General features: G+C 40.5%; 1 protein-coding gene across 2 annotated transcripts in view; it reads right to left on the reverse strand.

Moving 5' to 3' along the window:
- TBC1D19 (TBC1 domain family member 19) overlaps positions 1 to 14,533 on the reverse strand; it is a 1,159,927-nt gene that overhangs the window by 724,981 nt on the left and 420,413 nt on the right. For both annotated transcript variants that reach the window (XM_078678973.1, XM_078678974.1), the window contains exon 9: positions 9,196 to 9,268. In XM_078678973.1, the coding sequence (XP_078535099.1) occupies positions 9,196 to 9,268 (73 nt within the window). The remainder of the gene's footprint in view (positions 1 to 9,195; positions 9,269 to 14,533) is intronic.

The following is a 14,533-nucleotide window of genomic DNA, read 5'->3' on the forward strand; positions in this document are numbered from 1 at the left end:
TATTGAGCTTTGATGTGGGCCACTTAATGGCATATGACACTGTTCTGAGCCCATTTAGGATGGAGAAATTCGATATAATAGATACTGGCCCAATACAAATTTTATAGTGATCAGTATGAAGCATATAAAACACATACACAATGGGGAGCACCAGATGGCTAAGTTTTACTACTACTAATTAGAAACCCTCACATTTGAAAACAGGGATTTTATTAATACCGAGAAGAACTATGGAAGTGTGAAGCACCGGCAGAATGACAGTTAAAAATGGATCACCATCGCTATTATACTTCGGATTGAATAAATCCCCTACCTAAAAGTTACCCGATAACCTTAATTTATCTAATTAATTTATATAAACCGAAAATATATATTCACCACGAATCATAGAAATTAATATACGAATGTGTTTGAAAATTATTTTCTAATGAAAATAAGTTTAATATATATTGAGACGTGTTCCCAGAACATCACTATCTCAAAATACCGCTAAAAGGGTCACTCTCACTACACTTTATAGGCAGTCTAATATGGCCGCCAAAGTGACAACAAGAAACTCATGGGATGGGACTTCGATATGATAAAAACGAACCGGAAGTGAAGCATGACGACAAACGGGTAATATTTCCGATTTAAATATATGGCGCCAACCGATCGAACAAACACTGCAACATAGATGTAGCAGAAGGGGCGAATAACCTCCCGAGAAGAACACAGCGATAAGGTAAAGAATAACAACAGCTTCGGGGATTGAATATTGCGATTAGACTTAGAACGTTACTGTTTAAAAGCAGTCCGCACTTAATTATGTGGGACTCTATTAGGACGACCTAGTATGGCTGTAATTTTAATTTTGTTAAGAATAAGACCGGAACGCAATTCGGAACCGAGAATGATGATAGACACGGGGTAACTGAACGTGGGGAGCACCACGAATAGAAAAAATACGGCGTTGTCTAATATTAAAATTAAATCAGACCACAACTTAAATATATACACGAGGGCAAAATAAGGGGAGCACTACTAAATACCAGAATACTCCTTTCTTCCTTAAATATTCAGAATAAATAACTTCAAAATGTAATAAAATTTAAAAGTGTATGTGGCTTTTCCAATTTTTTATGAGAAGAGTCAGAAAACTGCGTGTGTCGCTTTACAGCCTACACTAAGTTTGATACATTATTTACAGCTTACAAATATTGAACCAATATTCTGGTCAATACATGGATGAAGATTCCATTATACCCACGTCATCCCCACAAGAACCCCTTTGAGGGTTGGAATTATCACCTCAAATAATGTAAGTAATTTTTATACATACATTATGGACTGATTAAATCTTGTACATAAAGCACCAACTGGGACAACTTAGAACTGATAATTCGCTCCTATATTCTTTTATACAGAACAAAAGAAACATTGGAGAATAGGTACCAAGCGCATGGTTCTTAAATATGCATGAACTCACTAAAAGAATTCACAGATATTATTATTCACAATTGTCCTTGGAAAAGAATTTGCATGCCATCCCTGAAATAACGCTAATTACACTTTCACCGGTCTCTCCATTTCACTTAATGGGCTCATACTCCTTAAGATGTTAAAGTAATAAAAATTCCCACAGATTGTAAGTACTCTGTGCTTTATCAAAACAAGCATGCACTAACTGTTGTAACTTGAATATCACACCACCAGTAAATCCTTATGAGTCACAAAATGATGATAACAAAAGACGAGAAAAAATTGTTAAGATCAGAAGTAATGTATTACAACATTACCCCTTTTTTCTAACAGCCTTGAAAAAGTCGGGGGTTACATTCCCCAAAACGACGAAACACGTGTCGGCTGTGACGTCTCCTGAAATAAACAACAACCAACCCTGAATAAAAGGAATAAGAATTTATTTTATGTGCGAACTGTATTGTGGAAACACATGTATATATTTGTAACATGGTATACTAAACGTGTGCTAAGGAGTCTCAAGCATCTTGTGGCATTTGCCTAACTAGAAGAGAGAAAGTGGTTCTCTTCTCCTTGTAGCACCGTTGAAACACTATAAATTGATTATCTGTAATCAGGACAAGTGTACATCCACCTGTGGCGCCAACACCTAGTAAAAATTACCACTACTCTAGTAGCTAAACATGTGTGTGAAGTCATGTTAGGGGCTGTTACAGAAGAGTCATGGATAGATTCTGTGCTATTAGAGGTGATAGCCATTCTGCAAGGTGAGAGCAAATCACTAGACATACCATGGCCAATACTTAAGGAGGAGCTATCCACTGACAAGAGCATTTGTCTAAAAGGTACTAGATGTGTATACCCAGTTGGTTGAAGAAATAAGTTGGAGGCTCAGGCTCATCTTGGTCAATTTGGTATAGTCAAGAATAAGGAGAGGTTATTAGCTGATTTCTGGTATCCTGGCATGGACATTGCAGTACAGAGATATGTCAGGTATTGCTTAGAATGTAGGAACAGTGATAAGATTTTATCTTCACAACAAATACCCATAGTTTGTAGGGAACCTCTTAAGGTATTACTTAGAATGTAGAAACAGTGATAAGATTCTATCTTCACAACAATTACCCATAGCTTGTAGGGAACTTTCTAAGCACCCATGTCATAGACATAGTTGGACCAATAGGAGGGGAACATCACACATCTTATCAAATTGTGTTGATAGATTTCTATTCAAGATGAGTGGAACTTACGTATGTGCAAGACTTTTTGTCATATGGAACTATACATTTTTGGGAAAAATGTTTAAGAGGGAAGGTTTCCCCATAGTAATCTTGTTGGCAATGTTCCCCAATTCAGTTACAATGAGGTGGAAATTTACTTTAAGTCTTGTGGCATAATTCACAGGAAAAGTTCTATTCATCACCCATTTATAAACTAATAGAGCTGCTGAACGAATTAATAGAACGTTGAAAGAATGCATCAGGTTAGTTAGTCAATACACTGGTTGGACGAAGGAATTACAACAAAGAATCACAGTATATCATTTGGCTGTTCGTTCTACTACAGAAAAAATCCCTTTTGAACTTTTTAAAGGGAGAGACCCCAATACTGTTCTGTGTCCAAGATGAATGAGGTGAATAAAAGGTGTGGAATTCAATGCATTGGGAAGTTGGAGAACCCAATAGTAATGTTTGCAACACAAGATGAAAAACTATTTTGGCTTGGTGAAAAAATCTGTCATGTACATGTTCAAATGGGAGATGTGGTCAAGATAAAGGCTCCAGTAGGATGCGCTAAATTGTAAAAATTCACAACTGAAACAAGCACTGGCATAGCCAATAGGTCTCGCCTTTGGGGCCTTATAAGTAGTTAGTCATGCAGCACATTATCCTGGGTGATCTGCCGCTCTGCAGAAAAAGCGATCAGAGTCACGGTGTGGAACGGCTGATAGAGCAAAGGAAATGCAGACAACGGGAAGGGGGGCGGGAGCATGGTGAATACGGCTGGAATGGGGTGGGATCATAGTGAACATGCCGGGAAGGGGGGCAGAAGCAAAGTAAAACAACAGGAAATTAGGAAACAAACAGTGCGCTTAGGTACACCTGTCACAAACTGCACAGAAGTTCAATATCTTTCACTGCTTTTCACTACAATGTACTGCTCTATTTCACTTACTATTTATTCATTACACATTTGCCTGTTTGAAAAAACAGTTCTCTTAAACGTACCTCAAAAGAAACACGATATAAAAAAACAGCGTTAATTTACCCAAGAGTGGAAGGCCACACAAACTCTCAAACTATTAGAATTGAAACCTCAGCTCAAAGAAAGCTGCTGTTAAACAAATCCGCTGAAAAGTAAACTGTTTATCTTTGCACCGTCCGACGTGGCATCCGGAGACAGTTGACACAGACCCTCAGCGCAGACCCCTTACATCTTTCACATACATCTTAGACTGTAGATGACTGTGGGGGTGCCCTATCTAAGTGACAGCAAGAACTTTGAAAACAGTCCCTCAAGAAACAACATGGGGCAACTTGTGCTGTCTGCCCTAATGGCAAAGCACAAGAAAAAGTAAACCCTGCAGCACGAGATAGTCGAAGTCTGTGGGTTAATGCACCTGCTGCGACACACGGTGAACAGACTCGGGGGTATACCATAACGTGATTACCAAAGATGTGGCTAGTGATATAATTTCGATAACTGCGAGACAGTAGCAGTAAGCACTATGCATCAGTCGTGGCTTCACAAGAGACGGCTCTTTCACCATGTGGCAGTCACACAGCAGGGCGCTGTGCTTGGTGCGCACTGTTAGAGTACAAGTCTTAATCTCTCAATCTAACAGTAAGAAGTGACAACTGTGTGGGCAATATGGAAGCACTGACCTGGCAGCTCTGATTACTACTGAACCAGGTCAGAGCCCATGGTGGCTGCCGGACAACACAGCACTCACAGCAGCATGCGATCTAATACCAAACAGTCTCAGTAACAAATCTCATAACGGTACATTAAATGTATGAGGAATAATAAATACAGAATGTCGAGTGCTCTTACAAGTTTATTTTGGTTTACAAATTGATTATTTTCAATTTCTATTTTAAAGAAAGGAGAGGAATGGTATCTATCTATGGTACTGTTCTTCATTACATTATAAAGTTCCATTCTAGATTTTGGTGAGCCAAGGTTTTAAACATGAGAATGTTGAGTTTGAGTTGCTCTGTACTGGTATGGCTGAGGTATTTATTAAATACCACTCTTCAGCTGGTTGGGTTTACCTGATGTGAGATCTATAATAAATACCAGTTTCCATATGGTTTGACTTACATGATGTCGTTTGTCATTTATTTGGGTCACCACTTCACAACTTACTCCTGAAATTAGTGATAGTCGATTCCTAGAAATAAAAGATGGTGTGCGTATTGAGGGAATCTCTGGAAAGTGCATTAGGGGACACAATTGGCATGTGTCTGGAATAGATCTGTGCGATGCTGCAGGTCCGCATCTGATCTTGACTTCAAACCCCTGTGCTGGTCATCCTGGGGACACAGCCCCAGCAATGTCAGTTGTACCGCGCACTGGACAGCAACTTCACCCTTTAACATGGGTTAGTGATTTCCGTAAGCCGACAGCTCTCTCACAACACTGGTCCCTCCTCTCACCAGGATCCAAGCTGGGTCTCAATCCCTACAGGCTCTTTCCTCCTCCTCACAAGCCACACTGGTCTTTGCAGGCAGGCAGAAGGTTGGTGCATCAGGTATAGGGAAAGTGTCCTTGGCTTTCTGGGTGCAGAACTTGGTCCTCAGTCCTGGTTGTAGCAGCTCAAAACCTTATTTCTTCCCCTGATGAACAATGTTGCAGAATAACTTGTGGGACTCACTCCCACCTTTCTAGTCCAAATCGAGACCAAGATGTGATTTAGTGTCTGGTCCTTTGAAATTCGGTTGTGGTTTTGGACTACTTTGAGACAGTCTGCCACAGCAGGAGCTCAAAGACAGGTAGGCAAAAAGCAAGGACCTTCCTGGAGAGAAATACGTGATTCAAATACAGTTTTTGCTGCAGGCAGCGCCTGTCTCCTGATAACATTTTCCAAGGGTAGCACTTTTTCATACAGGTATTGATGCTGACATTTTTTATGGTGCACCCGATTGCCCATAGGCTTTTTGGTACTGGTGTCTGCTAGACGTTACAGTTTGTAAAACTAATTGGGCAACATAGATGAAAAAAGCCAGGCTTTAAGTTCTTTTCCTAAACAAATTAAATAGGAGTAGGCTTTGAGATGCAGGGGCATTTTGTTCCAAAGTTTGCAAGGAGAGGAAATGAAGCTTCTGCCGCCCCAAGAAGCTTTGTATAATTTAGGTGTTTCCACGTTTCTAGAGGAGACTGATAAAAGACCTCCATTAGGTGTGTACCATTTGAATTTCCTCTTAAGGTAGTCAGGACCTATGTCAGGAACGGATTTGTGAGCAGTGTATAGTGCCTTGAAGGCTACTCGCTTCCTAATGGGAAGCCAGTGTAGTTCCGACAATGCATGTGAGACATATTTCAACTGTGGAATTCTCAAGAGAGGAACTTCTGCGTTTTGTCAAATTTACAGTTTATTCAGAGATCGATGATGGACTGGCATTAAAGTAAACTAAACTGGAGTAGTCCATATCAAGGTCCTCTCTCTGTGTGTATCAACAGGACCAGACTCACTCTGAGTCATGGTGAACCTTTCTCCATGCTTTAACAAATCGACCACCACATTCACCAATTGAGGCATGGTTTTCTGAATGCTAAATGCTTTTTTTAAATGTGAAAAGGGAAAAGCGAGCAACACGTATGAGCTGAGATTGTGAGCATTAGCATGACATGTCTAAGAGAAGCTCAGTGCTTGATATCAAAAATTAATATATGTGTGTTACACGTTGTGTGTCTATTTTTCTGATGCCAGGTGTGGGTCCACCATACGGCATCTCTTGAGTATTACCTGAGCTAGATCGAGCCCTACATGTATATTAGCTATTAGATTACAGGTCCTGGCAAATTGTCACTGATCCATTTAGGGACTACGAAAGGTGATAAACATGTTGACTCAGATTAGATTTTATGGAACATTATTTCCTCAAGATTACCATTGTTTTTAATCTGAACAAAAAACCCCAATGATTAAATAAGATATTAAGAGTTTTGTTATGATAGTTTTAGTTTTCCTTCACCCATCTATTTGGCCAATTTACTCTGCATACTTCCTAGGTACATGAATTTCGAGTTTTAGGCTCCTTAAAAAGAACTCCAGCAAAGAGTCCCATTGAAGGGCTTGTTGGCCATTGCAGCGCCAGCCGTACGAGGAGCATATGCGTAATGATGAAGCGTGCCAACAATTGAGGTGTGAGGGCACTTGCTGCTAAATATTAATGCTGTGTTTGACCTTTGTTTGGTCCTCTTATCACAAGAAATAACTCAGATCTTCTTTCAGAACTACACACCAAGAGAACTGTTTAGTAATGAGGTAGTTCAGAGATCAACAAACTCCGAACCCTTTTGCTATATCAAACCTATTACAACACAGATTGCTTCGCAAAATAGCTTAGTGGCTGCACAAATACTGGTCACGGGTGGCAACCAGTTTTTTGCAACCACATTTACGTACATCAGGCATTAGAGGTCAGTTGTATAATACTTTTTAGGTGGTCACAAACAGCCAGATTCGCAGAATTGGGCCGTTGCAACTACAAAAAGCTTTTTTCAATGTACAAAAGTCAAATTTGGATTCGGTTACTTGTTGCAGAATCACAATTTGCACGTGTGATCCAATTATGAATCAGTAATTTGAAAGAGGTGTGTTTATAGCGTCCCTTCCAAATACTGAATCACAGTGGTATGTATTAATGGTTTACACCAGAATTCTGGTTGCAAAACAGCAATACTTTAACACCAACTCAAAATTGGTCGTAACCTATTTGCAAATTGGTAGAGGTCCTCATGGGACTCCTTCCCCTTTGAGAATGTTATACAAAATATTTTTTAAGAGGCAGCAATGGTCCCACAGACCACTGATTGATCTTAAAAAATGAAACAAACATTTCATTTTCTTTTTTGAAACACATCTTGTATTTCTTTAAGGAAAACTGACTGCATAAAAAAAAGAGATTCCTTTATTAAAAATCAATCACAGGCATAGTGGTCTGCTGACTACAGAAGACCACCATCACTGTGCCGGCTGCGATTCCTAGTGGGTCGCAAATTGCAACATAACTCCTTAATATTCTTGAGGTAAGCCAATATGCAACCCACTAGAAATCATTATTTTAAAAGTAATATTTCCCTACATTAGGAATTGAGATTTCCTAACAGCGATTCGGTAAGATTCACAATTTGGAAATCACAATTCCTTATGTTGAAAGATCTGACCCTAGGTCTCTGAAAATGCTGCCATAGACCTAATTTTCATCTGAAAGGGAAACAGTCTGAACAACGATTTTCCAACAACGAGTGGCCTGAACAACGACTCATAAACAACGACCTGAAACTGAACCACGACCACCTCAACAACTACTACATTAAACAACGAGTGGCCTTCACAACGAATTATCAACACGAGCAAAAATTTACATAGATTTTAATTTACCAAGTGCGGCCAATAGATGTCACTGTAGGATTGTTTTCAGATGTTTTTATGCTGACGTGTTTATTTTAAAATCGCTTAAAATAGTGCATTTGGTTTTAATTTTACGTTTGATATGCCGCAAATTAAGTTAGCATTCTAGTTGTGACCACTTTCACACTCCCAGAATCACAGTGACATTCTGTGTGATCTCTGTGATGTTGCACTTTTTAATTCAGATTCTATTGATCAGTGCTAAAAAAAAAAGTAGGTTGGATAATATATAATGATTTGAATAACAGACTTCCGCTTTATTTATCAGTTTCTAGCAGTTTTTTTTTCATCACTACGATCGCCCTTTTCGTCAGGTTTTATTAATTTCTTTTCCTCCATTCTTCTGTCTTTTCTGCAATTACTTCTGTAGCTCTAGGAATGGCTCAGCTACGAGAAATTTCATGTTTGATGACAACATCCTAAGATAGCCCAGTTCCCTAAGAAAAAATAGATTTTCTTAAATCAAACGTCAATACCAGAAATATTTTTAATTAATTCAAGGCTGGAGATTAACAGTTAGTAGCAAAGTAGAAAATGACATTACAAAAAGAGGTTGGCGTCTACGTGTAAAAAAAAGTATTGTCAAAAAAGAATAACACTGTAAGAATGGCATTTTCAAATATAGCAGGTTTTCATTTACACCAGGTTGAAAATATGGGTAGATTCGGTTTGTATGTCAAAATAATTTTTTCGTGGTTCAGTTAAGTCGTGGTTCAATACTTAGTGATTAGCATTTGGTCGTTCTTTAGCCTTCGTGGTTTAGGCATTCGTGATTTCAGTGGTAGTTGTTTAATCATACAACCGAAAGGAAACAGTCTCAGTGTGTGCTCTCTCTAAATCCCTATAGTGTTTCCAGTCAGGAATTGTGTGGAGTGTAGGGCTCTATGCTAGACTTACAAGTCAAAGGAAAGATCATCTAAGATATGAATTGATCAAAAATAAAGCATTTTTCTTTAATTCCAAGAGTACCGAAAATCGTTATCACGAAACACGGTAAGTATAAATATTGAAACTAGAAGTAAAAAATTGTAATAAATAAAATGAGAACCTAGTGTGTTCATTGCTTTTCTTATACTAATTTCGTTCAAACAAACCTGGAGGGACATGTGTAGAATCATCAATACCCAACTGTCCACTGTTTAGGTCCAATTCACTGAAGTACTCCTTCTGAAAAGGAAATATGAGCACAACATTAAAAGAAACAGGAACCATCTGCACATTTATCCCCAAAACGAATAACCAAAGAACCTTTGTTCCTCATAAAACGCTTTGGGGAAATAGACATAATAACCTTGCAATTTCCGTCTCGAAAATAGAGACACAGAGCACATAAGTGATCTGGCTGAAATGCTTCCATCATACTAAACCACTGGTAATTATTTAGGGTGTATTCCATCATTTTTAGATTGTCTGTGCCATTACAGGCAGGAATCTATCAAAATTGAATGAATGCATTCTATGAAGTCTATAATATTAATAAGCATAATATACAGTTACAGCAGCATTAGACATACTTTCCTAAAATATTTTTGTTGCTCATGGTGAAAACAAAATGTATAAGTTACTTACCTTTGGTAAAGCTTTATCTGATAGAGACTCTATCTACCTGCAGATTCCTTACCTTAATATATTCCCAGGAATCAGAATGGATCTGGTACCTTTTGAGTAATTTGCTTGCACGCCGGTAGGTGGTGTTGTTTGGCTTCGCGTGGTGTCGGTGGGGTTGTTGCCACCGTAAGTGACATGCACGGTGTCTATATGGGCACAACCCTAGTGCAGTGACCTCAAATCTTAAGAATTTTTCCAGAAGCATGGAGTCAAGCTGAGAAATGATGACCAGTGTGCCAAAAATGAGGTAAAAAAATGATTTCTTAATTTATTAATACAGTCCACATAACGAGATGGAAGTAAGGGCCAGTAAGGAATCTCCACCAGATAAAGCGTTACAGAAGGTAAATAACTTGGCCGTTTGACAGCCTTATAGCCACAGATTCCTTCTTACCTTTGAATAGAGATGCCAAAGCAATATCCCTCTCCGGAGGTGGGTTTGCGGATTGTTTCAGGCTATGCAGTCCTGGAGGTCCAAACAGGCAAAGTACCCATTAAGGCGGACCTAAATGTCGAGGCAGTAGTGTTTGGCAAACATGTGCAGTGATTCCTAAGTAGGTACCTGAGAGATGTCCAAGATAGGGAATCCTCTAGCTAATGCAGTGGTTGCAGCTGTAGCTCTAGCAGAGCTCTCAGGGGGCTGTTTCTTGGCCTTTGCATTGCAGATCTTCATACTGAGGTTGATCCATTGAGAGATGGTTCTTGTTGGAAAGTGGGTTATTGGTAGGGATAAGTATGCACCTACCACTAGTATTACAGCCACTAACACAGTTTAGGGTTAAGTAAAGGTCTCAGTAAATTATCCCCTTGCTCAACACACTTGCTAGCTGACAACGAGCAGTCAGGCCTAACTTAGGAGACAGTAGGGTAAAGCATTTAAAAACACCAATACGTCAAATAAGTAAGACACAACACAAAAAAGTCTACACCAATTTATAACAATAGGTAATATTTTTATGAACAAATAGACACCAAAACGACAAAAAAACAATGTGAGGAACTGGAGATATACATTTTTAAAAATTAACATATGGACAGAATGCTGAACAATGCAAACATTCACCCCTAGGCACAAAGATCTGGGTTTAACCCACGGTTTCTTTGCTCAGCACGTCACCCCCGTTTAGACCCAGCCATTTGTATATCACTATTAACCCTGCTCCTCATGGGAACAGCTCAGCCCAAACTGCCACGTCCTGGACTGGAAACAAGCATCCTGCGTATCAACCCATATTAGCCAGGCTAACTCGAATGCAGTGAGCACGGGACCCATTTCTGGGCATACCCTTCCCACTTTGGGTGACAAAAGCAGAAAGAACAAATGTTGGAGGGAATGCTGAACAATGCAAACATTCACCCCCAGTCAGAAAGATCTGTTTTTAATCCACTCAGCACAGACAAACGTCTATTTTTGATAACACCTATATTAGGATCTTTGAAAGTGCTGGGGCATAATGCTTCCCTGCTTTGTAGCTACTGGCCAAAGCGACTGAATCAGTACTTTACAATGGGTGCGCATTATGCCAAAACATACTCACTTTCTCTCATTCTCAATCACTTGCACTCATTCAATGTCACTCACTCTACGCACTTACTATACTCTCACGCCTCATTCCCAGTCATTCATATTCTGACTCACTCATACTTTATCACTCACTCTATTTCAACTCCCTCAATCTCTCGCTGTCTCATTTATTCTCACTGACTGACTCACAACTCACTCACTCACATTCACTTTTACTGTCACTTACTTATAATATTTATTTATTTATTTATTTAAACACTTATTAAGCGCAGCGAAGGCCCGTGGGCATCTCGGCGCTAAGTATTTGCTTAAATCTGCCTTAGAGGAGGATGTAATTATTGGTCAAATAGCCACTTTTTAAGATGCTTTCGGAAAGACCACAGAGAAGGGCTGCTCTTTATAGATAGTGGCAAAGTATTCCAGAGCTTGGGTGCTGAAACGAGAAATCTTCTGTCGCCCCATGAAACCAGTTTCGTACGGGGTATTTCCAGCTGGAGGAGGTCAGAAGACCGCAGGGATCTAGTGGGCCGATAGGGAACAAGTTGTTGCGTAAGAAAGGCTGGTCCCTGGTTGTGCAACGCCTTATAGACAATGCACAAAGCTTTGAATTTAGTTCTGTTCCTGATGGAAAGCCAGTGAAGTTCTCTGATGGTTCCTGAGACTGATTGAAACTTGGGGATATCACCCAGCAGTCTGGCAGCCGCATTTTGGATGGTTTGCAGCTTATTGAGAACTTTTTCTTGGGAATTCAAAAATAGGGTATTACAATAGTCCAAGGTGGACAGGACCAAGGACGTGATCAGGGTTTTACCAGCTGAGGCCGGAAGGAAGGGGAGAATTTTTTTAATGATTCGTAGCTTCTAAAAAGCAGAGGAGGCAATCTGATTTGCATGGGGGAAAAACGTGAGACGGTCGTCAAACATGACACCTAGATTCCTCACTTTGCTGACAGGAGTGGGGGGAGGACCCATAGACTGTGGCCACCAGCGGGAGGACCATTCTGGGGTTAAGCTTCCAAAGATGACCACCTCGGACTTATCCGAGTTCAATTTAAGGCAATTGGATGCCATCCAATTCCCTATGGCCTGCATGCCCAGATTGAAATTATCGGCGATTTTTTGGCCGTCATTTCTGATGGCCAAAACCAACTGAGTGTCGTCGGCGTAAGATGTAAGGCTCATCCCATGAGCACGAATGGTTTTGGCAAGGTCCGACACATATATGTTAAAGAGTGTCGGACTCAGGGATGAACCTTGAGGTACACCGCACGGCAAGGACAGGGTGGTGGACTGAAAAGGCCCTATGGTGACCACCTGAGTTCTCTCGGCAAGGAAGGAAGCCAGGAGAGTCCTAGCCCTGTGTCTAATCCCCAGTGCTTCGACACGGTCGATCAAGATGGCATGATCGACCGCGTCGAATGCCGCTGACAGGTCCAGCAGTATCAAGACTGCTGTACCACCCGCGTCGCGAATGGTTCTGATGTCCTCTGTAGCCTTGACCAGGGCCGTCTCTGTCCCATGATTTAGGCGGAAACCAAACTGGGAGTCATCCAGTAGATTATGGGTTTCTATAAAGGCTGATAGTTGAGTGTTTAGGGCCTTCTCGACAACTTTAGCCAAAATAGGCAGATTGGCAATCGGTCGATAATTTTTAAGCTCGTTCCTATCTAGGTTATGTTTTTTCAGCAGCGGCTTTAGTAGCGTCTTTTTTAGATCGGAGGGGTAAACACCTGTGTTAATCATGGTGTTACAGATGGTAGTGATGGCTGGAAGCAGTACTTCTGAGACTGGGAGCAGTACTTTAAAAGGGCAGGGATCAAGGGCAGAGCCTGATTTGATGGATGACAAAATGTCCCTGACCTGATTAATAGAGACCTCTTTAAACTGGGAAAGAGATGGGCCATATATCTTATATATATATATATATATATATATATATATATATATATATATATATATATCTTCCATTAGCCAATTCTCACTCACTCTCTCTTACTCATACTTACTACCACTAAACCTCACTAACTCTCATTCACTATGAGTCAATGCCTCTTACTCACTTTCAGTCACACACATAGGCTTACATACTCAGACATACATAATCACACATACACAAGCTCTCTCTAGAAAACATACTCTCACCCGCAAGCATGCACACAGAATTCCTTTAAAATATTTTTGCACTCACCTCAGCTGCCAGCGAAGATCCCATTCCAGCTCTTATTGTGCTCCATTTTTTATTACACTAATAGTAAATAATGGACTGGTATTCACTATTGCTACAATAAAAAATGGGAAGGGCAGAGCTCTGATGACTGTTGGTTCTTGACACTGATTTCGCCACCTCTGAGCTCTGTGGTCGCAAATGCAGTGTCAGTGGTTGCAAGGACCAAGCCAGTGTTCGTAGCTGTCAAGTGCATGGCAATAATGGTGTTCACATATTTATGCAGCCAGGACTGTTTCAAGCACCCTGTGTCACAGACCAACAGAGATAGTCTGGCCAGCAATCTATGCTCTTTCCTACCTGAAACCAAACCCGATATTTGTAGAGCGCGAACTACTCACCCGTAAGGGTCTCAAGGTGATGGGGGCCGTCAGGGAGATTAAGTGAGCTATTGCCCAGAGTCACATAATGCTGTGCTGATCTGCCTTCAGTGCTCGGGATCGAAGCGTGAGCCCCGCGCTCCAGAGTCATCCGCCCTGGCTGCTGCGCAACACCTCGACCAGTGATGGGCGTAAATGCTGTATTTTAAGATCTCTGTAGGTAACTAATCTGAATGGCTTGTAAACCAGCGTAGAGTATTTCACACAAAAAAGAGTTAATGACTGCACTGACCATGAAAGATGTATGGTTTAGACATGATAAACCTCAACATGTCTTCTTCCTAAAGAGACCATGTCACTACTTAGTATCATGTTAACATCAAAGGTGGCACTTACTTTGTATCTTGGAAACTGTCATGAAATTTCAAATGAATATAATCTGGTAGGAGGTAGTTGGCATTCCTCCAAGCTTTCCTTTCCCAGAGGTCTCTGAAGATCTCCAATGAATTAAGATTTACATTAGAAAACTGGGTATAACGAACACAAGACTATCACCCTACCTGACTATTGTTAAACACATGCAATAGAACGCAGAGATAGAATTATTAGGTGGTAGGTTATACCGAGCCTGTGTAGCCATGACACCCGAACCTTCCCAGTGAGCTAGGGAAGCATGGGAAAGCGACCTGGGGCAGCCACTGTCCGATAAAGTCTGGTACTATTGCTGTACTCAAACTAAGCCCAACTACAAACACA

The sequence above is a fragment of the Lissotriton helveticus genome, chromosome 2_2, assembly GCF_964261635.1.
Source record: "Lissotriton helveticus chromosome 2_2, aLisHel1.1, whole genome shotgun sequence".
Lineage (NCBI taxonomy): Eukaryota > Metazoa > Chordata > Amphibia > Caudata > Salamandridae > Lissotriton > Lissotriton helveticus.